The 25512-nt window shown below is 43.2% G+C and overlaps 2 protein-coding genes across 2 annotated transcripts; both read right to left on the reverse strand.

The window, feature by feature from the left end:
- Window positions 1-443: 443 nt before the first annotated feature.
- On the reverse strand, window positions 444-8671 carry LOC142951474 (PDZ domain-containing protein 7-like). The gene is made up of 16 exons (XM_076093027.1): window positions 8490-8671; window positions 7630-7767; window positions 7377-7551; window positions 7109-7285; window positions 6503-6650; window positions 5215-5275; window positions 4897-5074; window positions 4544-4767; window positions 4289-4453; window positions 3612-3727; window positions 3350-3441; window positions 2578-2669; window positions 2406-2477; window positions 1584-2183; window positions 1192-1292; window positions 444-599 (listed from the first exon to the last, which is right to left on the reverse strand). The coding sequence occupies exons 1-16, from the start codon at window positions 8650-8652 to the stop codon at window positions 444-446; spliced, it is 2658 nt and encodes an 885-aa protein (XP_075949142.1). The 5' UTR covers window positions 8653-8671.
- Window positions 8672-9772: 1101 nt separating this feature from the next.
- LOC142951413 (peroxiredoxin-like 2A) lies at window positions 9773-12450 on the reverse strand. The gene is made up of 5 exons (XM_076092925.1): window positions 12300-12450; window positions 12060-12151; window positions 11164-11304; window positions 10844-11008; window positions 9773-10740 (listed from the first exon to the last, which is right to left on the reverse strand). Exons 1-5 carry the CDS (start codon window positions 12448-12450, stop codon window positions 10627-10629), a joined length of 663 nt encoding a protein of 220 aa, XP_075949040.1. The 3' UTR covers window positions 9773-10626.
- Between the last annotated feature and the right edge of the window lie 13062 nt (window positions 12451-25512).

A 25512-nucleotide genomic window follows, 5' to 3' on the forward strand; every position in this document is an offset into this window, starting at 1 on the left:
TGGAGCTTTTAAAAAGGCAGGCAGGTTACAGTGCGTCATCCTGCATATTTAAACAAACACTGCTGCACTACTGCTTTTGAGAGGATGTTAATGAATAGAATGTTTTTTGACAGGCATTGGTTCCTGGATTGTAATAAAGTGAAATTTAAGGCATCAGGAGCACCATATTTTGATGATTTCTGGATCCAAATTTAATTTACTGTAAATGTCTGTTTACTCTGAGTAATTCCATGACAATATTCCTCTCATATAGTCATTCATGTGCATAATCCTCAAGTCCTGTGATCAGCTTAGTTGCTCAACACTCACCAGAGTCCATGTAATTATTCCCAACTTGAACACGAATGGCATACCTGACCTCAGATCAGTGTGTTCAGGCCGTCTCCGTGTTTAGTCCCAGAAGCTAAATCACAGAGCGCGAGTCTAAAGTCACGACCAGAGTCTCAGTCTCCTTTCAAAATGTTTTTGGGGACTTTGACCACGAACACCATGGGGTCTTTGGCCTTGTGGCTGAAGGCTTTCCGGATGATGTCGACAGCGTGCAGATGGGTTACGCCCCGCAGCGAGACTTCGTCCACAGACACCAACTCGAATCCAGCCTGGGGACACGAGAGGGAACGTCGGATACAGAACTTTAAAGATAAAACAAATGGAGTAAAGTGCAAACATTCAGACAGCGTGTTAATGAGATGTAAAATAAAACCCACTGAATAATTATAATGTTATGCTGCTCGAAGGTACTGCAGAAATGTGATATAATAAATCATTATACTGGTTTTCCATCATGATTGTGTAACGTATTAAATGACATTCTACATGGTATTAAAAAGTCTTACCGTGCGTTCCAATACACATACTAACAAACTATTTAGTCTGCAAGTAAAATATTTAGAATGACCCTTATAAATAATATGTAAAATGCAGTATGTCAAAAATACCAGGAGGTTCTACTCCATTGCTTTTCTGGCTATTTTGACCCACAATCCTTTGCGCAGCAGTTCAAAATGCAAGGTGCCATGTTATGAGGAAGTAACATGTCCCATACATGCATACTGCGTGCAACATGTACGTACTTTGTAAGAGCAGCTGTAATATGTCATGAAAATAAAGAGTATTTGATCTGTAACGCAGCTAAAGATTTCGATTCAGGGTGAACTCTGCAGAGACTCTGGTCAGTCAGCGTCGCCTCACCTTGAGCACTTCACAGGTGGAGGCAGCTCCTCCAGGAAAGATCTTCTCGATCTTCACCACCGGCTGAACCTTCGACTCCATCCCGCCAGAAATACTGATGCCTGAAACACCAGAACACACAGGAGTGGGTGGGAGTCAGTGAAGCATCTTATATTTGTGTACCGACAGAACACCAGGTGTTCCACAAGCACTGGTTTACTATGAAAGGAGGCAAAGAGAGGAGATGTTGTGCAGCTGGTATTTTTGCATAATTTTGCATTAACATTGAGAAGAAATACAAGAAATAGTAAATCTGTACTAACTATCATTCCCTTCATTTAAAATCATATTTTCTCACAAATTGTACATATTTATGAGATGCTTCTGGCCTTAAGTCAATCCTATACATTTACCCAGAGACTGTTTGGTCTTGGAGATGCTGACTGTTTTGAGCTCGTACTCCTGTTCAGGCTCAGAGCCGTTGAGTCCGTTCTCAGAGGCCTGATGCCCGTTCATCTGCTCGCTCCCGACTCGCTGACCTGGACTCGTTCTGAACACCTGCGACAACGAGGGCCGACTCCTGCGAGCAGCGCTCTGCAGCGTGAACACGGTTTCTTTACTCCGGTCTCCACTTCTCTCCTTTTTCCCTTTGGAGTGGCCGTTTCTAAACAGGGACCTTCCCCTCTCTGAGGTCGTGTCTGAGGTTGAGTGCAGTGAAACCTCGTCGAAGTGGACGGAGCGAATGGTGCCGATGTCTGTCCGGAGAGGAGGACGGGGGTCCGGGCCGCGGGCCAGCAGCCAGTTGGGGAGCATGGCGCTGGCAGAGGGGGGTCGGAGGTCTGTGTCGTATCCGTCCACTGGTATGTCCAGCAGCGGGGTGAAGAACCTGGAGGGACGGGGCCTCTGCCCGGACCCCCGGGGCCCAGACACGCTGAGCTTCTCCAGCTCATCCAGTAGGTGGCTCTCCTTCTCCACCTCCTCAGCATTGTGGAGCTCAAAGCCTCCCCTGAAATCTGGAGGGAAACGACAGGTCGTATTTACACCTTCTTTTATAACATGTGCACTTGTACTCAGGCTGTGGTTCAACATGGTTCGTGTAGAAGCCCATGTTAAATTATGCATGACAGAAAAGATCTAAGGTATAATATTCAAATCAAAGATACAAAGACATGTTTTTCAGAGAATATCAAAACACAAAACTAAAATCCAAAACTACATCAAAATGAAGCACTGACCCGGGATGGGAGTGATGAGGCGCCGCTTGGGTGCTCGACCGGATGTGGGTGAGCGAAGAGGAGGAGTTTGGACTACAACACAGAGAAGAAGAAGAAGCGTAACTTGAACTGTTCAGAGCCGAGTCCATGTGATCAGACTGATTGTGACAAATCCAGCATGCTTCACACGCACTTGAACGATACTTGAGGATATCGTAGGCCTCGACTTCCACGGGTGTCACCATGTTATTGAATGCACTCAGATCAGGAGGAGGAAGCAGCATCCTGAGGAACACGACAGCAGCAAAGGAAAAAACAAGACACCGAGTCATTTTCATTGTTGTGTTTCATTACAAAACATTTTGAATTAAGTCATCAGTGTGGAACATTTGGATTCGAGAAAGATTATCCTGAAAAATCCTTAATCCCCTTCTGGCAGTATTTGTAAAACCACAGTTTCTCTGGCTGCATTTTAGGTAATTTAAAGTTACTATAAGGAACTTTCATTTTGTGTTGATTTTGTGGTAGTGTTTCCGAGCACCAGAGTCCCCTTAGAAAACCTAATTTTACTGCAGAAGGGTTCTGACAGTCTGCTACGCTCAGTCCTGGTTCTGGTTCTCCCGTGGCTCCTTTCTCTCCAGTGGGCCCAGCAATAGGTCCTGGGTCTCCAGCAGCGTGGTGTCGGTGTTGGCTCCCAGAGAGGAGAAGCTCTGCTCCTGGCCAGAGGAGGAGGAGGAGGAGAAAAAGCTGCTGCTAGGAGCTGAGCTCTCCTCCTCCCACCAGAGCTTCCGACTGCAGGTCCAAGGAGGCAGCAAAGCCGGATCTGGGTCTGTCCACGGTGGACTGGCTGCTGCCATTTCTGGTGAACTTGCATGATTTCGTCTGATTTTGCGCGGAATCCGACCCGGTGGCACCGATGACAAGCATTAAGAATAACTATAGAAATAGACAATCTTAATTATTACCGGACTTCCCTCAGCAGCAGCAGCTTCTCCGGTCGGTCCAGCACGGCCAGCAGGTGGCGTATCAAGTTCTCCACTGACCGCTCTGCCACGTACTGTTCAAGAGTAGGAACAACAATTTAGTTATCCGGTTGGCAATGACTTGATGTGTGAAATATATTGCGTGATAAACACTGTCAACACAGACTCGTCTACACGGGCAGCCTAAAGGTCAGCACATCCTTAAAGCTACAACAGTCCTTCTGCAGCTGTGAAAGCTTCTCACCCTTCGGCACGTCTTCATCACAGCAGCCACCTCCTCCTCGGTCAGCAGCCGGCGGGCCATGTCCTCCACCGCTCCCAGCATCTCTGAATTTGGCATCGCACTGACCTGACGTCCCCCTGAAAACATCGCAGGGGCAGTCCAGCTTAATAGGAGTAAATGATGTTACCGACGGGCATGCAGCAGTTACAGTCTGAATAAATCTGCTCTATCGGTGAATGATTGAACCAGCCAAGTATATGAAACTGTTTGAATCTGAATGAAAATTTAATCTCACATTTTTAGTGTGTATTAATCCGCATCTGAAAATAGTCCCCAACAAATGCACTATTTTCTCTCGTTCGAGTAATGTTTGATTAAACACTACAGTGCCCAGCTGTTCTAGGGAAGTGAAACTGTGTTTTAAGATAAACATCTTCAGGAGTGAAAGGTTTTGGTGCTCGACGGGGAAGGCTGTTGGTTTTAGTCCTTTCATGGGATCTGTTGAAAATATAGAATAATGTTTGAAGCTGTAACCTTTTGTAATCCTATGTGTTCTTGTTTACTTGTGTGATTGTCTTCATAGCACAAACGTGCCAGCGTCTTCTGTGGGCCATTCAGAGAATCATCTAATTACTGTTCAAACTAAGGTGGGCTTGTTGCAACTTAAAAGCATGTTCTAGACGGATAAAAGCCGCTACCTTTGCCGGCCTTGCTTGTGGACGGAGACTTGGAGCGGCCCTTGGAAGTGTCCCTCTTGCGTCCGCCCTTGAACAGCAAGTTGACGAAGGTCTTCGAGCGCTGCAGCGTGCTCTTCTCCTCCGGCTGCTTCCCTTCCTGCTTCTTCTCTTTCTTCTGCTTGATCTCTAAGGCGATTGGACAGCAACGGTCGGCCATTTGTGCAAAATTTCAACCGTGTCATGTTTTGGATGTTACTCGCTCTCCGCTCGCCTCACCTGCCACGGTGACTTGGCTCTGGGACCTGCTGATCGGTCGGCTCGGTCGGCTGAGAGCCAGCAGCACGGCCGTCTTGGTGGAGTCTTGCCTCCCGCTGCCCTCCCCGTGGATCACCGTGTCTCTGAGCAGAGTGGTTCGTCCCAGGCTGCGGGTGGTTTCTGCAGCCGTCCTCTGAGAGGGAAGGTCCGTCTGCATGGCGGTCTCAGTTCGGCCTGACTCCAACCTGGACAGATGAACAACTAAGTATGCACATGTTCAGCTTTTTCAAGGCCTATAGCGCGAGATAAAAGTACTACGTTGTTTCGGTCTAGTGTTTCTTAAAATCTCTGAACACAAAGATGCCGACCCTGACCTCTGGTCCTCAGTAGAGATGCAGACATCCACCATGTCGGACCCAAACGGCATGCTGGGAGGGAACATGACCTGCGACAGGCCGCTCAGAGAGCTGACCGGCGTCCCGGATGACAGAGAAGAGGCGGAGGAGTTGGATTCTGACCCCTGGGAGGAAGATTTCTGAGTACCGTTGGCGACTGAGGAAAAGAAAACAAAGAGAACGAACTTAAATGGATCCGAGCGTGTCACTGAGTGTCCTGTGATCTTCACAGACTCTCAGATGGAGCCTCACACAGACCAGATAGCTTTCAGGATAATGAAAACAGATACTACATACGCTTATTGAGCCACCTGTATTCCGCCACCATCTCTTTGTAAGCAGGGTATCGTCCTGCTTCCTGTGAAGATATGGCCACAGATATGCAAATGAGATACAGTAGAGACCTTGAAACTTTTATAGGATCGCTATATTTGATAAAGCGTAACCTTAGAACCACACACACACACACACACATAAACCTCTTCCTCCTCAAAAAGAAAACACATTTGCCTTCTTGACTTTCTAGTAACCTTTTGATCGTCGGGATGCTTTCTAACTCTTCAGTTTCCTCCGGGGCAAAGCGAGGGATCCCGCAACAAAAACTTAACACGGCCCCAAGCTTTGATCGGCACCTGATCCCAGCCGCCTGGTGAATAATGCACACGGCCCGGCTATTTCTCACAGCGAGAAACCCAAGCTCCGACAAGTAGAGTGAGCGAGGGAATATTACGGCTGCATGCCAGCTGTCGGGCCCGGCCACACTAACCGCCGCTGAGTGTGTGTGTGTGTGTCGACACGGCTTGTGGGGGGTTTGTGTTTGTGAGATAATTAAAGATGAAAAGGTTGGAAAGTTAAAAGCGACGTCGTCCAAACCGAGGCGGTAATCAAAGAATCGACACGCTTTCTAACAACAAAGAGTCCTTAATGTGATATTAACACTGAACTCAACAGCAAACATTCAGCTGAGACATCTTCACTTTTACGAACACGTTATAAAAGATGAAAGCTCCCAATTTCCTATTTTTCGATCAAATTTGATTAATTTTACCTTCTGGAAAACAGTTTATGTTCGTGATGTAATTTTTTTGCTTCATCTGTTTCTCAGTCAAAACTTGTGTTTCTGTTTTGTTTTGTCTTATTTTTGGCTTGTCGGTCGTCTGTGAAGCACTTTGACCTGCAGTAACCTGTATGAAAAGTGCTGTACAAATAAAGTTTGATTGATTTAATGATGAAGACTTCTGACCATCATTCATTTTTTTAAAACGAGCAGAAAATTCTCTTGACAGCGTCGATGAGAAAACTTTTTTTGTGAGCTCAAGATTTTACACAAAAGCATTTCTCAAATAACTTCTTCAGCTTCTATTTAAATTTACTCGTGCAACATCTGAAGAGCAGTTTTCTTGTAAGTATGATTTTAAAAAATGTTTTTTTTCTTGAAAATAATGCATAAATCAACATTTTTGAACCATTGGCTCTTGTGTTAAAGCAATAAAAACGTGTATAACCTTGATGCCAGACTTCAGGAGCTCCATATTTTCCTCATGTCTGCTACGGAGGATCAAATGCTGAACATCGCCGCTCTCACCTTGATGGTCAGCATGACGTGCGTGTGGCTCTTCAGCACCTCCACAGCACTACTGTGGCTGATGTCCTCAAAGCTCACGCCATTGGCAGCCAGGATCTGGTCCCCCATCTTTATCCCATTCTGCTCAGCCAGACCACCAGGATCCAGTCTGAAACCAGCACACAGAGGTGAGTGAAAACGCTGCTTTCATTAAAAGGTTATATACATGGACTTTTACAGATCAATAGATCGCTTCCTGATCAGATTTCACGATCAGCAGATGGATTTATTAGTAGTTGAGCTTTTGAAATCATGCTACAATCGGATATCTGCTATCTTAAAATCATGTGGTTGGTTCGTTTGCTTTCACACCACAAACCAACCACACCAGAGTCCACTTGGAGGCAGACCGGGACCTTTTTCAAGCGGTCTAGGTTTGGTTGTTGGTCCGCACCCGGGTTTGATTGACAGCTGTCACACCAGCCCATACAAACCTGACTCCAAACACTCCAGAGTTAAGGTTAAGACAAACAGGTTTGGAAGAGATCATTTAATGACTAACTGTTCTTAGACAGAGAAAATGAACATGGTGTAGAAGAGCCTGTAGTCCACGGCGGAGGTACCTACTTGGAGACATAGATGCCCAGACCAAACTCCTTCCCCCCCCGGATGTTGAAGCCCAGGCAGTAGTCGTCGGAGGTGGTGGAAAGGTGGACGATCCTTTGGAGGGCGCTCCCCGAGCTGGCATCCGAAGGTGTCCGTCCGCTCTCCTCCACCACCATACGCCTCTGTATCAAATCCACCCTGGAAGATTTCCCCACAGTCGGTCAGAATTTTTCTTCTTCTCGATAGACGGAAGCTAATAAAGATTCAGCAGTAATAGCTCCTTCATCACCAGGTAGTCTTCTCCTTGGAGTAGCGGATGCCGGGGACTTTGCCAACACGCCTCACCACCATCCTCAGCCTGTTGTTGCCCGTCAGGACCTTCACAGCGCTGCTCATCGTGATGCTCTCCAGGCTGACGCCATTCACCTCCACCAGTTTATCCCCTACGAGCAGGCCGGCCTCCTCTGTGAACACACACACACAGGAGTGTGAAATCACACACAAAGTCACAGACAGTGTCCGTGTCTAGCTGGTCAGTGTACCTGCTGTGCTGTTGTCCTCCACCTTGCTGACGAAGATGCTGAGGCCGTGCTCTGAGCCTCCGCGCACGCTGAAGCCCAGCTTGCCGTCCACACTCTTATCCACTGTGATCGTGTGGAGGTCCTCGCTGTCGTCGCCACCTAAAACAATAACATCACATGGATGCTGCGTCAATACGCCAATAATGGTCACAAATATCAGGGGGAAAGTCCTGTATTATTATCAATGTCAGTCAAGCAGGAATCTGACAATTCATAACATACAGCAGCGGTTCTCTTTCTTCTTTCTACACAAACGTAAATATTCTCTTTCATTTCTTCTTCTTTGAGGTGACACATCTGTGGGAAGTGAGACGTCACTTTTAAGGACCTGCTCCCTGTGTGGATATAAATGGCTCTTTCTAAGCGAACAGAAAACACAATGATTTTAATTCATAGCATACGTACATTCTGTGTTTATAAAATATTTACTTTGGTTGGAATGTGAACTTTATTTTGTATTTTTTATATATTTTGTATCTTTTTTTACATTTCTTATTTCTTAACAAACAACGATATGTTGTATTCTATGAATGTTGAGACACATTTCTTGTCTCACATTATGTTAATGACGGTGTTCTCAGGTTTTCGTGATTTGTCACCATTTTTCAATGCTGAACCCCTTCTGTTCTCAAAAGAGCAGGTGACTGTAATGCAGATGTACGATATTAGTGGGTCTCAACTGATCCAGGCCTACATTTTCTAAAATAAATACCCCGTTCTTTGTCTGCCAGCCTTATGAACCAGACTAAACCAGTATTTTGTCTCCAGTATAGGTTGTAATGTGCACGACACAACAAGCAGCCAGCACAACTCCTCCTTACCGTCCACAGGGTAGTTGATGAGGATGACCCGGCCCATGGGTGAGCAGGATCGGATTCCTCGCCGCCGCTGCTCCTTCTTCCGTAAGAGGTTGCGTGCAGCCGTGTGTGACCCTTGGGTCCCGGAGGTCTTCTCCCTGCGGGACGGGTCTGACGAGTGAGCCATGGAGGCCGGCAGGGTCCCGTTTCACACTCGCTCCTCCAACGGGGGCTCAGCTCCGGGCGGAGGAGCCTGCAGAAGGAAAGGGGATCCTCAGCCGGTTTGTCCGCTGTGTTCCCGGCACACTGACACTAAATTATGGTCACATTTTGCTTTTTTCCTCTTCCGGATGATCCAACTCACCGATGCAGGTCGCTTTGTGACATGACAGCTGACTCTTTGGCTTCCTGGAGTCACACTTTGGTCCATTCCCGCCCATGTTGCATCTCTCTCACCTGTCTGAGTCTCACAGAAAAAAAACGAACAGCAATGCATGAACACATAAAATATCTATAGTCCCTACAACTCACTTCACATTAAGTCCATTCAGTTATACTGTAATTTGTCTCTGCGGGTGAGGTTAGAAATAGGATTTAATAGGTTTATTTAGCTCAGACCTGACCCACTTAAGAGTCAGGATGTCACGTGGTGCTGCTGCCTTGGTTACCTGTCACTAAACTTAACCCGTGATGACAGCGTGTCCTCATGTAGTCACCTCGGGGTTTCCCCCAGGAGTCTCAGGGTGCTTCAGCACCCCGGACAGCGACGTCAAAAATAAAAGCGTGCAAGGCTGCGTCACAATCACGAAGGTGACTTTTAACGTATATTTATAAAGACCAGGATGGATTTAATATTTGCAACTTCTGCGTTTTATTCCAACACGCGGGAACAAATGAAGACCTATCTCGCCCAAAATACACAACAAAGCTAAATACTTACCGAACATCTTACGTTTCAAGCGGAGATCACAATGCAGACAACAGGCAGCTCTTCTCATGTATTCTGCTTAAAAACTACCGGACAACAGACACCAACCGGAACAGCACTTTGACAGGATAAAACAAAGTGTTTCTCTTAAATTCATCCCGTGTTCTGCAGGTGAACTGAACTAAACTCAGCTCGTCGGCCTACCTGAGTCCGTGTTGTGCAAAATGATCCATCGCACCTGGCTGCGACATTTGTGACCGGTAACAAGGCCCGCCCCCCGGCTATGTCGATTGGCTGCATTGAAGTTAATTGGGGGCATTTGAGTGGACGATTTATATGCCGATCGATTGACAGCGTGTCAGGACTTTCAGACAGAAAAACATGTAGTCATTACTTTCAGATTCGAGTGCAAAATGAATGCAACACAATGCACACAAATTCATTTTATATTTATTAAATGACTCAAAGCAAAACATTTGTATTTATTCTATCATTGCGGTTCGAGATGGCTTTCAGCATCAGGTCTGCCTCTAAAACAGATAAAATCACATGTGTTTGAAATATAATTGTATCCAATCTGACTTTTATTAATTCTCTTTTCTTTCTCCAGGATTGAAGAAAGATCAGTTTTTGTCCCAAAATCCCTTCTCCCTCTATCCAGTCGTACACGCTGACTGAGGGAGACATCAGTGCACCTTCTGGGAGAAAATCTACACAGTTTCTTCTCAGAGACGACAAACTTTGATCAATAAATACTAAATGTGAAAGAGAGGCCCTGCAGGAAACCAGACTGCTGGCTCTGAAAACTCCCCCAAGTGGACTTCAGATGATTTTCATCTCAGGAAGTCCAACATCTGAACATGCAGTGAGTAATATTGAAAACAAACTGTAGAGCACAAAGCTGTGTTTTATTGGTCAAAGGTTTCTTGGCTCCCAAGATAACACAACAGTATCACAGAGTAATACAGGAAACTGAGTGTAGGTATCAGGTCTGCTTCCTCTGTTTGAGTTTAAAGACAGACTGTCATTAACACACTCAGCCTCTTACTACACGGCAAAACCCCAAAATGCATCATGGTTTTCCCGAGACCAGTAAACCAACAAACTCACAAATCTAATGTGCACTTTCGTCAAACATTTATATGATCCTTCGTACAGCTGGATGTCGCTTTTATGGTTCTAAACTTTGCGTTTTACTGATATATTTTTATCCTTCAGGGGTAATAAAAAGCATCATTTCCTCTCTAAAGGCAGAAGTTCTTGTGATATTCTTCTGGCAGCTCGGATGACATCTTCAGTGTTGACTTTATCTCCAAATTCAATCTCCCTGTGCTCCAGAAGAATTCCCTGTGAGAGGATAAAAAAAAATAAAAATAAAAAAAAATAAAAAAATGTATTACCTGCATTTAATTATAAAACTGTGACAAAGTTTGACCGTAGGAGGTTTTACCTGCTGTCCTCGTCCAATGACGAAGACCCCACCGAGGACAAAGCCCTCTCCCAAAACGTTTCCCATGAACCCCTTCCTAAAGGCCCGCAGGCCGTTCATCCACACTCCGACACGCAGGAACGCAAGGAGACCCATCTTCCGCTCACGGGGCCCATAAAAACGCCTCTGCAATGCAAGCAGACAAACGAGGAGCCTTGAATCATTCATGCAGACCTAAACGGATTTGCCGCAGATCGTGAATGTCTCAGTATCAGAGGAGAGGAGGGGAATGGACCACACAATACACCGATTCATTAGGAGGAAAAAAATAACAAATCCACCTTTTCATCCAAGAAAATCTCCCCCTTGAAGTACTGTCTGAAGTTCTGGACCTCAGTGCCGACGTCCTCCTTCACCACAGCGTACAGAGGGACCCCGAGCTCTTCCAGCTCGGGCTTCAGAGAGGACAGCTCTGCAGCCTCCTGTAGCCAACAACATCATCACTGTGTATGTGCTAAAAACACAAAGACACTGCACATAAACACCAGACCTACTCTACTTGTAAATGTCAAGATGTTTTATGATACTGTTTATATTTTTACATAACTTTAAAAAAGTTTTGTTTCAGTTGCTATTCCTTAAGGTTCCATTTTATGTGGTTTCTTCTAAAGCTGCAGCTCGTTTTCATAATTGATCGAGTGTGTTCATATTGTTGTGCAACTTTATGTCCTCTTGGAATTTAGTGCTGTGGTGGCATTATGCCTTTCATAAGACTTGCGACTCCTATTATTGTTGCTGTGTGGGGGATGGGGGACCGAGAGTTCCCCCTCTGAGGATTAACACAAGTTAAATGTGGTGTGATAATCACAAATGTGTTGCACAAATACAAGCGGAAGGGGAGCTTTAAAACCCCTTAAAGCCACCGGTTGATGCTGGCTCAGTCATTAACCAACTCATGCCATGCAGCATTAAACTGTTCAAACCCACAGAACTTTAACAATTGTAGTGTAGATCCCAAAGTGTCCAAAGACACCAAATGTGTGAGGATGGATTTGGGGTAAATGTTTATAAAATCATGCAGAAGACACAAGACATATTTCCATTCGATGGAGTGGTGAAGAGAAAAGAAAACTACTGTGAAGGATCCATATGAGTTATTAATCCCTTTTCATGAAGCAAATTCATAAAACATTTAGTCCTAACAGGAGAGCGCTGGACATACATGACATGACATTACCTCTCTGCACAAAAATCATCCAGGTCTCCGCACTGCCATGATGACAGCCCCGGTCCTCTCCCACAGAGACCTCGCTTTCAGGGTCCGTGTGTCTGAGCGAAGAAATGAGGCGAAAGGGTGAAAAGAGTTGAGCCACAGAATAAATGCATTCCAACGGAACAACCACTCCTTTCAGCACACAGACGCACATATTTATGAAATAACTCGCATAACGTCTTTGGAGAATAAAAACAAAGTTACCTCCTTTCAAAGTTTTCAGTTCGGCCTCCTCCAAACGCTCGAGCGTTGCCTTCAGCGGTGGAGTCAGAAAAATGTCGGTTAAAAAGTTCATCACACCGGTGATGAGGCCTACGACTGCAGCCACAGCGCTGCCTATTATTCCCATCTCCATGTCTCTTCTCTGCCCCGTTCAATGCATCTCTTCCTCAGCGGCTCCTCTTGTGAACGCACCGCGGATAAACGCGCATTTAAAATGCCAGCTGCAGTGATTAAGCGCAGCTGCGTCTGATAAGCGACGCCGTCATCGAGTCTGCGGCGGTGAAGGCAAACTGCAGATAGCGACAAAAATAAATAAACACAAAACAGTCATTATGGCCCTCCTCCTGCAGGTCAAAGGTTACTGGAGGAAATGTGCACGGTCATTCTCCCAAAATATCTCACAATGTGGAAATGAAAATCACAGTGTTGCAATCTGCATTATTTGAAAGAAAAAGCAGTGGATTCATCTGTTCTGATTTAATCAAACAATGACTTCACAATTTTGGAACCGATACACAGAAATAAGACTGATGAATAAATACAAGTATTGGTGATAAATGTTTATTTATTATTCTCACATCAAACTACACACATGCTGCAGCTATAAAATCATTTAGACTTTTCGTAAAAGAAGGATCATCAGACGACACTGTTGATCACTAATGGTCTGCTTCTTGATCTTCCTGAAAAGCAACACAACACAATTTTTTACAATTCATTCAACACTGAAATGCTAAAAATGCCACCTGTCTGATGTGTACAAGCGGTTGTTTGTGGGATATTTTTAACCTTATAAACATAAACCATTTTGTCCATGATTCGTCTACCGTCGTCTACCTGGATGTGGTCTGCGTCAGGAGGAGGGTTTTCAGCCTCCTCTTGTGGTCTCTCGCTGGACGCTGTCTCCTCTACTGTTACGTCACCGTCAGCTGGAGCCGAGCTATCAGTGGTCTCAGGTGAGCGTTGCCCGTCTGCCACCTGAGATGAGGTGGACAGAACAGCTCTGGTTAAGCATTAAACAAACGTGTCTTTGCATTTCTATCTCTTGATTCTGTTGACCGACTGTCTACAGTTTGGTCCTCAGACTAATCGCCGCTGCCTCCCTCTGGACTTGTTTTTTCTTATTTGGTGAGAATAAGATAATAACAATCAGGCACCTTTTCCTGGTCCCAAGGAGGCGGAGAACCAGATTCCTGAGCCTCCTCTGGTTTGGGATCTTCGCTCTGTGGTGCCGACTCCAACTTACTGGTTTCATCTCCGTCAACCTGCTGGTGAAACGGTGTGACGTAAAGAATTGGTATCTGCCTTTTTTCACCCTGACTCCTGTATTTTCTTCACCTGAACAGACGTGAAATTTAAGGTAGAATGAACATCCTCTTCCTCTCCTCAGCTGCTGTTTTCTGTCGTCATCTGGCCTTTAAAGTTTAATCTATCGTCAGCTGACTTTGCCCTCAAATCTTCTTCTATCTATCATCTGTCCTCGCTCTTTATCCTACATCTCTCGCATCCTCAACCTAAATCCTCATGCACGGAGCCATTACTTCATCACCTTCTCTGCGTCTCCAGGGGCCCGAGGGCTGTGTTTGTCGTGCAGCTCTTCTGGTCTTAAGTCATCAGCGTCTCGGCTGGGAGTCGAGCGTAACGCTTCAGTTGGGTCAGCTTCTTCAACCACCTGCAGAGATGTGCCAGACAGAAAACATAAGTAAGTGTTTTGCCATCAGTGTTGAACAGTTAACCCCCTATAGCTACTTTTTCATTATCTGTTTCATCCGTTGTATATCGTGGTACTGAAATGGTATAGATGTAATTTGGCCACAAAAAGTGTCTCATCACCTTCTCTGTATCTTCGTCAATGTCTTTCTCTTCTATCTGATTGGGGGTTGCAGTTTTCTCTTCCACACGACTGTCACTCGCCTCCACCTCTGTTTTCTCTTCTTCCACTTTGTCTTTTTCATCAGGCATTTCTGCAGACTCCTGTTTGACCTCCTGCGGTTCAGCTTCCTTTTGCTGAGCTTCAGTTTGGTGTTCGTCTGTGTCCCGCTGGTTTTCTGGATCAGAGGGTTTTGGTTTCTCTTCTGTCTCAGGCGTGTTGTCCTCAGCAGCTCCTGTTGTGGCTGACGTGGGCTCATCATGCTTCTCAGAGATCTGTTGATGTGACGATGTTAATGTGCTCTTAAAGGATTGTTGCTTAAGATTTCATGTAAAGTGTGGAAAAGATGTACTCCAATCGGATCATATGTAGTACATCAAAGTGATGACTGAACATAAAATGAACATCTCAAAACAGGGACAGTATGATCATTCCGCTTCTAAAGACTAATTAAAACAAATTAATATCTGTCCAGCAGAACAATAGAGCTGGGTTAGAAGGAGGTTAAGATAAACAAAGGTAAATGGAGGTTCCGTTACATTAGCTCTTTGTAATCACAGTCTAAGTTAAAACAGATATTGTGTCACACAGCATACTTTTGTTTTTGACTCTTCCAAGGCCTCACTGATCTTTCGCTCCTCCTCCCTCAGCTTCTCCTGGTGCAACGCCTCCTCTCTGGCCTTCGCCTGCTCCTGCAGCAGGAGCGCCAAAGTGGCCTTTTTCTGCAAATAAAAAACGTGTTACAACAACAAGGTCTGTGACTGAGAAAGAGGGTCCAACTACACAGTTTTAAGCCCCCTTAATACCTGTAGTTTTACCAAGAAAACAACACCTTTTAAGGCGTTTAATTTGTAAGCACCTGAGGGAGCCATAGATTTGCAGTCCAAGCTAAAGGTAAAGGGTGACTGCGTGTTTAGCCACAAGCTTTACAGCGCTCAGATTGAGGAGCTTAGACGGTCTAAGTCTGTATTATCCTTTACCGCAGTCCTCAAAACCTGAAGATCAGGGCTTTGAGGTAGTAGTGGCAGTAAAGGTATGAAGTATAGCGGTTTAATAGCTAGCAATTTTCTCTATAAATGCATTGTGCTTAGTTTTATTTCCATCATGTCTTACCTCTTTTATATGATTGTTTTTATTCTATATTATTGTTTATTCCATTTTATTGTTGTATTCTTTGCAGTCCTGAAATGTTTGAGTCCTTGTTCAACCATGTAAAGTACTTTGGTGCTGTGTTTTTAAAAGTACTACATGAATAAAGTAAAGCTTACCTCTGTCTCATGTACAACATTTGAGTTGAACTTGTAGAGCCAGTGGGCCAGGTACTGGACGGGGTTCACGGGACGCTGCTCGGCCACCTCAGCCAGTCCGTCTGCCAGACATTTACCCAAATGTGTCTTTATATACTCAGAGTCCATGTTTTTAATCTGCGTGAACAACCGAAACACAACTTAAATTGACTTTGTGAATATTGTAAACGTTCATACTGAATGAAAAGTGAGCTGATTTTTTTGTTACCTTAATATTAAGCGCTACAGTATATATTTGTATTTGTTACTGTGTATTATTTCTATCGTGGGCGAAATCTAACAACTTAATCTAACCAATTTAGCAACAAAACAAGGAAATCGCCAAAACAATCCTTCTTCACGGATCGTCCGGATGTATCGGTTGTGTCTTCATGGTAACGGTGTCACGCTAATGCTGCCCTCCGTTCTTTAAAAGTGGTTCCTACTACCGTCAAAACAATGTTGATATTACTACTACTACTAGCCTACTATTAGCCTACTACTATTACTACTATTACTACTACTACTACTACTACTACTACTACTACTATTTCCACAACTTCTACTACCACTTTTACAAAGGCCAGCGCCACTTGGACTGTTCCGCCTCCCCATCCAGAGTGGTATGTTCCGCCTCTCCAGGACCACAGAGAAGTTGTTTTGACTTCTAATTAAGCCCCAAAACACGTGCTGCTGGCTTTGTTTTGACTGCTGTGTGGGTCCATTAACCTGTAAGTACGTTAAGTTACATATGACTATGATTTATGCACAGCATGTTCATCACTTGTGTTCTGTCGTTACTAATTTTTAAACAGTTGTGCTGTTGTATTCATATTTGTCAATAGTCTGCAAGTTTAGTATGTATTTAATATGTCCATAAGTTAGTATTTGTTGTTTTCACAGTCTTTAGTCATGTTATTCAGTGTGTTATATAAGCAGACAGCTTGATTGTTAATTGCTGTCAGCTGGTCACTTTAATGGGATGATTTAGTGTTGGTAGCTGGAACCATTGTGGCCTCATGGTTCCACCTTGTGGTAGCCTCATGGTTCCACCTTGTGGTAGCTACTGACAATGTCTGTGGTTTTTATTTTGTGTTTTTCCAGAAACGCATACTCACAAACTAAATCTATATTCCTGTGCACTCTGTCTTGCAAACTCAGCTCAAGTTTATTCTAACTGGAAATTCTACCACTACATCTTCTTCTACAATTACTACTACTCAGTTAAGAACTGATGTCTTGGTGTTGTTGATGATTTCATTATGTGGTCTAATGTGTTATGTGCAGTGATTCTGAGGATTCATTTGTTTGAAAACAATACAGTTGAGGAAGCTGGATTTGTTCTGGTTGTCTGAATGAGGAGATTTCTGCCTTAGCAAGATTTATAGAAAATAAAACCGCATCACTAAGATGTTTTTATTATGGAAATTGAATGTTCTGACATTTTCTTTTTATTTCTTTCTCTGAATTTGTGGAACTGTATGTTATGATTTGTCATGTGGCCATCCTGGTTGTTGTTGTTTTCCAGTGTCTTGTAAGCCCATATGGGTTTGGCACCATTTATTGTGCGGGACACTCAACTCAGCTACTATTACCACCACTACTACTACCACCACCACCACCACCACCACTACCACTACTACTACTACTACTACTACTACTACTACTACTACTACTACTAATAATAATAATAATAGTGTTATTAATAAACACAGCAATCAATATATTGATTCATAGATCAGTGATCTAATGTCATCAATGCATATCTTCATCTCCATTTCCATACAAGCGCACTTGCTTCCCTCAGAGATCAGTAATGAAACTGTTCAATCCCATTTTAGTTGCTTTTTGTGAGTTCATATAAATGTTACTGATTGTGTTCAACGGGCAAATAATATTTTCTCATATTGATCGCAGGCTTCTTAATAGAGTCAAATCCAAATCACGATCGTGACAGACTTTGTGACATCAACAAATATTGTATAGTTGTCCAAAGAATCAATTTAATATCATATTGTGATGAAACTTGTGATTCACACCTCTACCCCCACAACAGCAAAAGTACAACAAAGATTTTAAAAACTAGTTTACTATACACATACTAAAATACTCGGCCTATATACATAAAATATAATTTGCATGGAATAAAGAAAATAAATTAAAGTAAGATAAAGAATACATCCAAAAATGATTTTCCCTTGGACAGAATTTTGAGTTAATTGAGCAATATCAAGAAGACTATAGGTCATTAATGTGACATCAAAACACCGTACAGATGTCCCAGAATTTACCCTGACAGACCAGCACATACACTGTATATTTAGCTTGACATCCCATCACAAAGTTAGGTCCACTGTATCAGAAGCAGCACTCAAATCCAGCAAATCCTCCAGAAGATTTTGTGTCAGCAGTTAAACTGAATGTCACCAGAGGCAGTTTTAACCCCGTGATAACCCAGACTGAAAGTCACATGAGTAGACTGTGGAGCATCCTTCTTTATATCTGTTTAATATCTTTGATAGTGACAAAGCCATGGCCACATTTCTTCAGTATTTAATGTGTTTTTATTTGCACCCTGTCCTGAGACTAGGACAGTTTTCTCACCCGGGGGAGGAGACGGTGGGGAAATTTGCAGCAGGCTCAGTTTCCCAGAATCCGATGACATTTGTAATCACGGATATCATTTTCCTTGTATAATCATACTACACACCTTTCAGCCAAATATAGCTTTCACGTCGACAGGAGGACTCGCCCAATCAGACCGGGTGCAGTCCTGTCCCTCTCACTGCACGCACAGAGCTTATTCAAGCAAATGTAATCAAAAATCTGCATAGTTTGACCTTTTGAAAGCTTCACTTTAACGTCATTGAGTGGATTGTTTTTGACATTTGTAAGCAAAAATATAAGGTACTGGTCCTGACGCAGTGTTGGCCCCATGAGCAAGCAACTGTTACTCTCCACTTACACTTACACATTAATCATAAGAGAGTGTGAAGAACTGACATTTTGATATGATGTCCACACTTCTTTCAAGATGCATTTATTCTTCTAACAAGGAGAGATCAAACGTCATATAAATTATAGACAGATACAGTATTATCTTTGAATAAAAGGACGATAGAGAACATTAAAAGCTGTTATGCTGCTCTCTGGTGGTTGTATCTGCAGGAGACTTTATTTAATAGTTCCTTTACTTTTATTAGTTCTAAATAGTGGGATTTTTTTTTAACATTTCTTCATAGGAAGTAGAGTTGTCGTCCTTCCACATATGTTTACCTCACCTCCCTCCACTTCTTTCTGAAGAAAAAACAGAAAATAAATAAAAACAAATGCATTACTTGATGACTATGGGAAGTACTTTAATCCTCATTTGTCAGAAATGTTAAAACCAGCTAATCCAGATTTTGGCAGTTATTTGTACTGCACATAAAAAGGCTGCTGTATAGGTTTTACTGTACGGCAACAGTTCTCCAAACAGGACTCTTCATTCAAAAGTACAACAAACAAGAACTGACACATGGACATTTAAATACTCGACTTTTAACTCTTTATAATATATACACTCTAATTCATAAAATAATAAACGCATGACTCCATATTATTAAATGAAGCCTGGACTCTTTGGTCCACGCTAATAAGTTATGTGCTTACATATAACATAATTAATACATTTAGTAATCTGTGTGAACAAATTATTCCTAAAGCAGATCGTGCAGGCGGATCAGTTGAATAAAACATTTTTATGCTGAGAGGAGTTTGTGCGCAGAAACATCCCGCACGCTTCATCCGCGCTGCGTCGACACTTCACCTCAAACACGTTTTAAAAGACCCCGACCGACGGACAGCTGTGTGGGAACGGCTGGGGGGGAGGTCCCGCCGCTGAAGTGTCAAAGTTCTCATCTGATCCTATACCTGCAGCGACTCCTCCGGTTTCACTGCAGGTCACCACCACCGCGTCAGCAACAGCTGTCCCGCCGCCGCGCACCGGCTGCCAGAAGGGGAGAATTACGTCCTCGGTGCAAGGCTTCACGGAAGACTTGATTTTTTTATTTTTCCTTCAAGTTTCTTGGATTCTTTGGGAATATTTTCTTTCTCGTGCAAGGTAACCTGTCGCCTGCTTGTTTTATTAGTGAGTCTAAAGATGACTCCTGCATGAAGCTCAGAATATAGTACGTTTCCTGTCAGGCAGGCTGAAGGGTTTTGCTTTGACTTGATGGTTATTAAGGGTGTCTTCACTGGTCGTGAGTTTTATCTTTATGCTCCTCTTTCTGTGGATGAAATGGGCTCATTTGGCATCTTCCTGATTTAAAGGTTGTAGTTAGGCTTATTTGGACTGCAGTGAAACCTAACGTGCACAGTTTTCTATCGAGTAAGTGAGAACCAGTTGGCTGTTTTTAATAAAAGCATTTAAAAGGTATAAAAATGTAGCAGTAAATGAAGCAGTATCTTTTTATTTTCTTTCTTGGTGCTCAAAATAATCAGTTAGTTGCACTGGCGAAGAAATTAAATTCAAAGTCTTGTTTTAATATGAGTGCCTTTTGTTCTAATAATAAACTCAGGCCTGTAATTGAGCTTAGGTCACATTTGGAATTGGTAGATTTATGGCTTCTCAGCAGTGTTTTTAAAGGTTTGTGTTGTGAAGGCGCACGCACATGCAGTGCTGAACTGGTGCTTTACTATTATGCTACAGTAGACTATGTACAGTATGAGAGGAGAAACTGCGCATGAGCATCAGAACAGGTCTTCACCTGCCAGGTGAATGTCTCCCTGGAGGCACATGGCTGTAATGTCCAGTGTGGACACTTTGCAACCTTCTCGTTCCCCACTATGCCTCCTCCCACAGGGACACGGTATTATTTTTAGCTCATGTCCTCCTGGCAGATGCAAGATACTGTGATGCTGTGGATGCTCATACCCCACCGTTACTCTGCCGTTAATCCATGTAGCCCAAATCAGAGGTGTGGGACAGAGACAGCCTGGCTCCATGCGTGCAAAGCAGATCTTTGGACACTTTGTTGGGAGACATGGAGTCCCAGCAGAAGTGAATGGGAAGCATCAGGTGGTGTTTTTAAAGTCTTAGAGTGAGTTTTGTTTGCACAGTGCATCATTTGTCTCACATATTTTCCTGCGTTCTCCGCTGACAGCGTCACTCGTGTCATCACATACGTGGTAGATGGTAAAAAACATATTTATTTGTGTAGCTTTTAACCTGCATCTGCGGTCGTCCTGTGTGTGTGTTTGTGAGTCTCGCGTCACATGTTCTTGGACGCAGAAGGTGTCGGTTTTGAGTTTCTTTCACCAACTGAGCCCATGTGACTGCTTGGCCAGGCCTCTGTATTTTCCAGAGTATTCAAAAGGTGAAATAAGGTTAAAGATCAGCAAAACTTTTTTCTTTTCAAAATCTCATTTGTTCAGTAGAATTGAATTCATCGTAGAGTTTTACTACTTCCCTTATCTGAACATTATGTGACAGAAATACCTTCTTTTTTTTTTTTTCTTTTTTTTTTTGTCAACGTTTCGTCTTAGCTGTGGTTTAAACATGAGCAGCTCCTTCGTGGATGTCTGTGTTTTTTCAGGACCTGACCGGCATTATGAATATGATAATGGCTCCCGCTGGTCTCTCACAAGCACGATGGAAAGTTCTCCATATCGTTTCCACACTCAGATTTCTGTGCAGCGAGTGCAAAGGCCAAATGGGTCAGTTTGATGCAGCAGCAATCTGTTTAGAAAGCTGCATCAGACTACATCCAAGAACATTATTCCTGGTTCATTCCAAATCTTAATTCACATCCAATGTTTTTATTAGTACCTTAAAGGCAACAGCCTCATGCTCTCATTAAGATGTTTGTGGTGTCCTTAGAGACACATTATGTGGCTTCATCCCCTAATAAAGTCTGGATTTATGGATCAGTAGGCCTCTATGTCTTTGTTAGCCATCTGACCATCTGACTGCACCGCAGAGATTACGCTGGGTCTTCACAGCTCCTCGGTATGCAGAGGCATACTGCGAATGACAGCTGCTGTCCTCTTAGCAGCAACATAATGAATGTAGGGACATAATGCAGACTGAGTCCACTGTGCACACATGCAATAAAGACATCAAAGTAAGACGCCGAGGACGTGACCCCGAGTAGATGCTGATCATTTCCAGCCGTGCAAAGCTCGTGGCAACATACAATGAGGCGGAAGGAAGCAGCGACAGGTGGAGAGGTCTGTTTTTAATGTGGCTCCCTATAGAGTTTGAAATACAAGGTTAAGTGTTGGGTGACACAGGTGTTGAAGCGAGCTGGGAGCGAGAGCGGAGCACAGTGCTGCGATCTGACCCCGTGAGAAAACAGGGGGAACAGGAGCACGGCAAATGTCAAAGGACGAGTGGATAAAAAGCCCTTGTTTGCTCTCTGGATCTGTTGTTTACAACTTCACCACATTCCAGGAGTGGTAGGCACTGTGTAATGAGGGGACTGAGACGTTTGTCATGTCGCCACAGGACTTTGAACTTGTCAGAGTTGAGCCAATAAGTCATTAAAACTGATTAAAACATGAGGTTCTCTGTTAAAATCACATCCGTAGTACAAGACAGCATGTAAGTCATCTCCTACTATTCGAGGAAAGTTTTTGCTCATCTTCAAGTTAAACATATTTTCTATCTAGATCTTATTCTCGTGAACTTGGCCTCTTGAATGCACGGCCTCTCTTGCCGTATGAACTCGAGCTACCCTTGGTTGACAAAAGCCAAAAGCTAGTTCGGCTAGTTTCCGGAGGTGAATATTGGCATGTGCATTCCACGGCCGGCTAGTGTAACGAAGAGGTATCTACATTACATCGTCTATATCCTCCACCGGAATCTCACAGGTCACATGGCCTTCGCTGACATGCAAGCTGATATATATATTACTGTCGGGGAAAGCTTCTGAACTTCCACTCCCTCTTCCTCAGCTGGGCCACCTGTCCTCAGGGCGAGTGAACGAGCACGGTCACGAAACCAGCTGATTGTCTTCAAAGGTCTGGACACAGGCAATGTCTGATGCTCAAAGAGCTAAAATGATCCCCTATTTCACAAAAAAAGCAAAGATTATTGAAACCTCTAGAAAAAATATTAGAAAATTGTGGAGCAGAACTTTGTCTTTTCTCTTCATTTCTCACCAGTTCACCTCACGACCCCTCAGATTTATCTGGTGACCCTTCTAAGGGGCCCGACCCCGTAGGTTGGAAACCACTGGACAAAACTACCTGACTGTATATAAAGTAGTTAAAACTATCTCCGCAGCTACAACAGTACAATGCTGCTTATACATTGAACCATCAGTATTAACAATCTAATCAGTTCCTACAGCTCTTCGATTGCAGAACGAGTACTTTTACTTTTGATACTTTAGCATATTTTACTCATAATACCTCTTTAATCTTACTTTGGTAGGATTTTGACGCAGGACTTTTACATGTAACTTAGATAAAGGATCAGGCTAGACAGGACTGTATGTTCTGCACATGTTTTCTGATGACTTTAAGCCCGATATAGAGAATCTAGTTTGACTGGTACTGAATATTGCACTTGTGAAGAAGCACACGCTGATACATGTAGCTACAAACTTTATCACGGCGCCAACACATATTATTTACCCAACTGACGAGCAGTGGTGTATAAAGTACCCAAAAGCCATACTTGAGTAAAAGTAAAGATACCTTACTGGAAAATTACTCCAGTAAAAGTCACCTATTAGAATACTACTTGAGTAAAAGTCTTAAAGTATCTGATATTTATTGTACTTAAGTATCAAAAGTAATTTTCTGATATTAAATGTACTTAAGTATTGAAAGTAAAAGTACAAGTAAATGCTGTTAATAAAAAAGCAAAGGGTCAGAATTTTGAGAATTATGAAGTTTATTCTTTTAAGTGCTGTGGCACCATGACCAAGGACATGGAGCTGTGTTGAACATAATTGTGTTGGCTGTGATCCATCCAGGAGCAACAATGTTCAACATAATATATTGTACATAAGTATACTTTTGCATCTACTATGAACTTATCATCATAATTCTCCGAAAAGCAATATGACACTATGAAGGAGTTGTAACAGTGCGTTTATAAGTATGCTCATTCCGACTAGAGGATGTAGAGGGCAAATGCATAATATTGTGTTCAGCAAAAAATATCCACTTGATGCAAAGGACACCTGCCTTCCTATGGGCCTGATTTGAACACAATAGGCAAAGGTTTTGCTCAAGCTGAATCTGCAATTGGGCGACTGCTACCATCAGAACTCCATCTGATCATCCACAAAATGACTCAAATATCAAAACATGATCAATACTAAAGCAGCACCGAAAGTAACAACCCAGTCATTACTTGAACCTGAAAAAATGTCCTGTTCATCTTCAAAAGACAATTCTAATACAATGTAGCTTCTTTAGCATTCTATTCAATGTAGCATTCTATTAGAATGTAAAGAAGCTACATTGTATTAAGTGTATTAAGTGTATAGAATGATTCTATTGAAGTTATTCCTTTTTTAAATGTTTTAGACGAGTCACTAATCACTTTAAAATAGTGATTATAGCTGATTTAACTTACAGACATGAGATTGATCTTCTCATGTCACTCTCTTTATACAATGATATAAATTCATCCCCGTTTTATTGATATCTTACGAAAAGTTACTCCTCATTTTTCGTGCGTTTTTCCTGCAAAAGTCCAGCAACATGAGTCTGTTTTCGCTTGTTACATGCATACTGTCTTTTCAAAATAAACTTCCATCTTCACAGGAAACAACTAAGGTTTAGGCGATGAAACTACTTAGTTAGGTTTAGGAAAAGATCGTGGTTTGCGTTAAAATATCTACGGAAGTGGCGTTGCTTAAGTACGGAAGTCACGTCACAAATAAATCAACATTGGCTTCTCGTTTCACACACGGCACAAACTGCGGCCTCCTGGAGGAAACACCAGTGTTTGTTTGACCCATCCACCTCTCCTCGTCCCACCCGTCCTGTGTGGAATTCTACTCATGTTAGCTAGCTAGCTAGCATCCTGGGCATCACTGGGAATCTAAACACCGCAGCTTTGAGAGCGCTTGTTTGCAATTGCGCATTAACGTGATTAACCAATGATTTAACTTGCAAGCTAGGACCACTGATTCGCCAAACCTGCTTGCTTGCAGTCTCTGTTCCACCACAGTCCCCGACGTTGGTCTCATGATTCATTTTGTTTCTAAAGATAGATTTGATTTTGTAGCGAGTAACGAAGGTTTCAGGGGAAATGTATCGGAGTCAAAGTATCAGTTTTCTTTGCAAAATGTAGTGAAGTAAAAGTACAAGTCAACAGAAATATAAATAGTAAAGTAAAGTACAGATATCCAAAAAAAACGACTTAAGTACAGTAACGAAGTATTTCTACTTCGTTACTGTACACCACTGCTGACGAGGCAACAACCTCATCAGGGAGGACTTTTTTTAAGATTGGCAGGCTTTTCATTTATACATATTCTTTTTAATAAAGGACATCTGATGGCTTCAGCAGTAACTGTGTGACGTAATGCAATCAGGAAATGTTCCCCACGTAAGCCACACAGAAACGCATCCATTCTCAGGATGTGTATTTTAAGGTTGGCTCACGGTCGAGGGCGGCGGGGTCCGCGGCTCCTTGAGTGGGTAGGAGGAGGGGGGGGGGGGGTTCTGAAACGGGATGATGAGGGGGGAGACGAGGGCTTAGTATGGAGGTGGTGTTGGGCTGCACAGGTTGATGTTGGTAATAAATCTGAAGGTTTTCTTTTTTGGTTGGATGAAGAAAATACTGACCCATGTTTTAAGGAGAAAAGAGTTGTGTGTGTGGGATAAAAGATGGTGGTTTGATGAGTGATGGAGTTAAGATGGAATGATTAAAGAGGGCTTCAAAGGCTCAAGTGTCATGTATCTGGAGCTTTAGTAAAGTGGCAGATACGGGGTGCGGCGGAAGCTTACTGTGTTTGGGGGCCCTTGTGTAAAATGGAAGGTGGTGGAGGAAGAGGAGTCCGCTCGGTAAGATAATTTGGCACGCTGTCCTGTT

This window comes from Anarhichas minor, unplaced genomic scaffold (genome assembly GCF_050575085.1).
Source record: "Anarhichas minor isolate MPS153535 unplaced genomic scaffold, ASM5057508v1 ptg000017l, whole genome shotgun sequence".
Taxonomy (NCBI): domain Eukaryota; kingdom Metazoa; phylum Chordata; class Actinopteri; order Perciformes; family Anarhichadidae; genus Anarhichas; species Anarhichas minor.

Excerpts from the sequence above, each read along its gene's own strand:
- LOC142951474 (XM_076093027.1), bottom strand. The coding sequence starts at position 8,652 with ATGGCTCACTCGTCAGACCCGTCCCGCAGGGAGAAGACCTCCGGGACC. Across the intron at positions 7,552-7,629 it reads GGAGGACAACAGCACAGCAG|AGGAGGCCGGCCTGCTCGTA; the intron begins GTACACTGACCA and ends GTGTGTTCACAG. Across the intron at positions 1,293-1,583 it reads CAAGACCAAACAGTCTCTGG|GCATCAGTATTTCTGGCGGG; the intron begins GTAAATGTATAG and ends CTGGTGTTTCAG.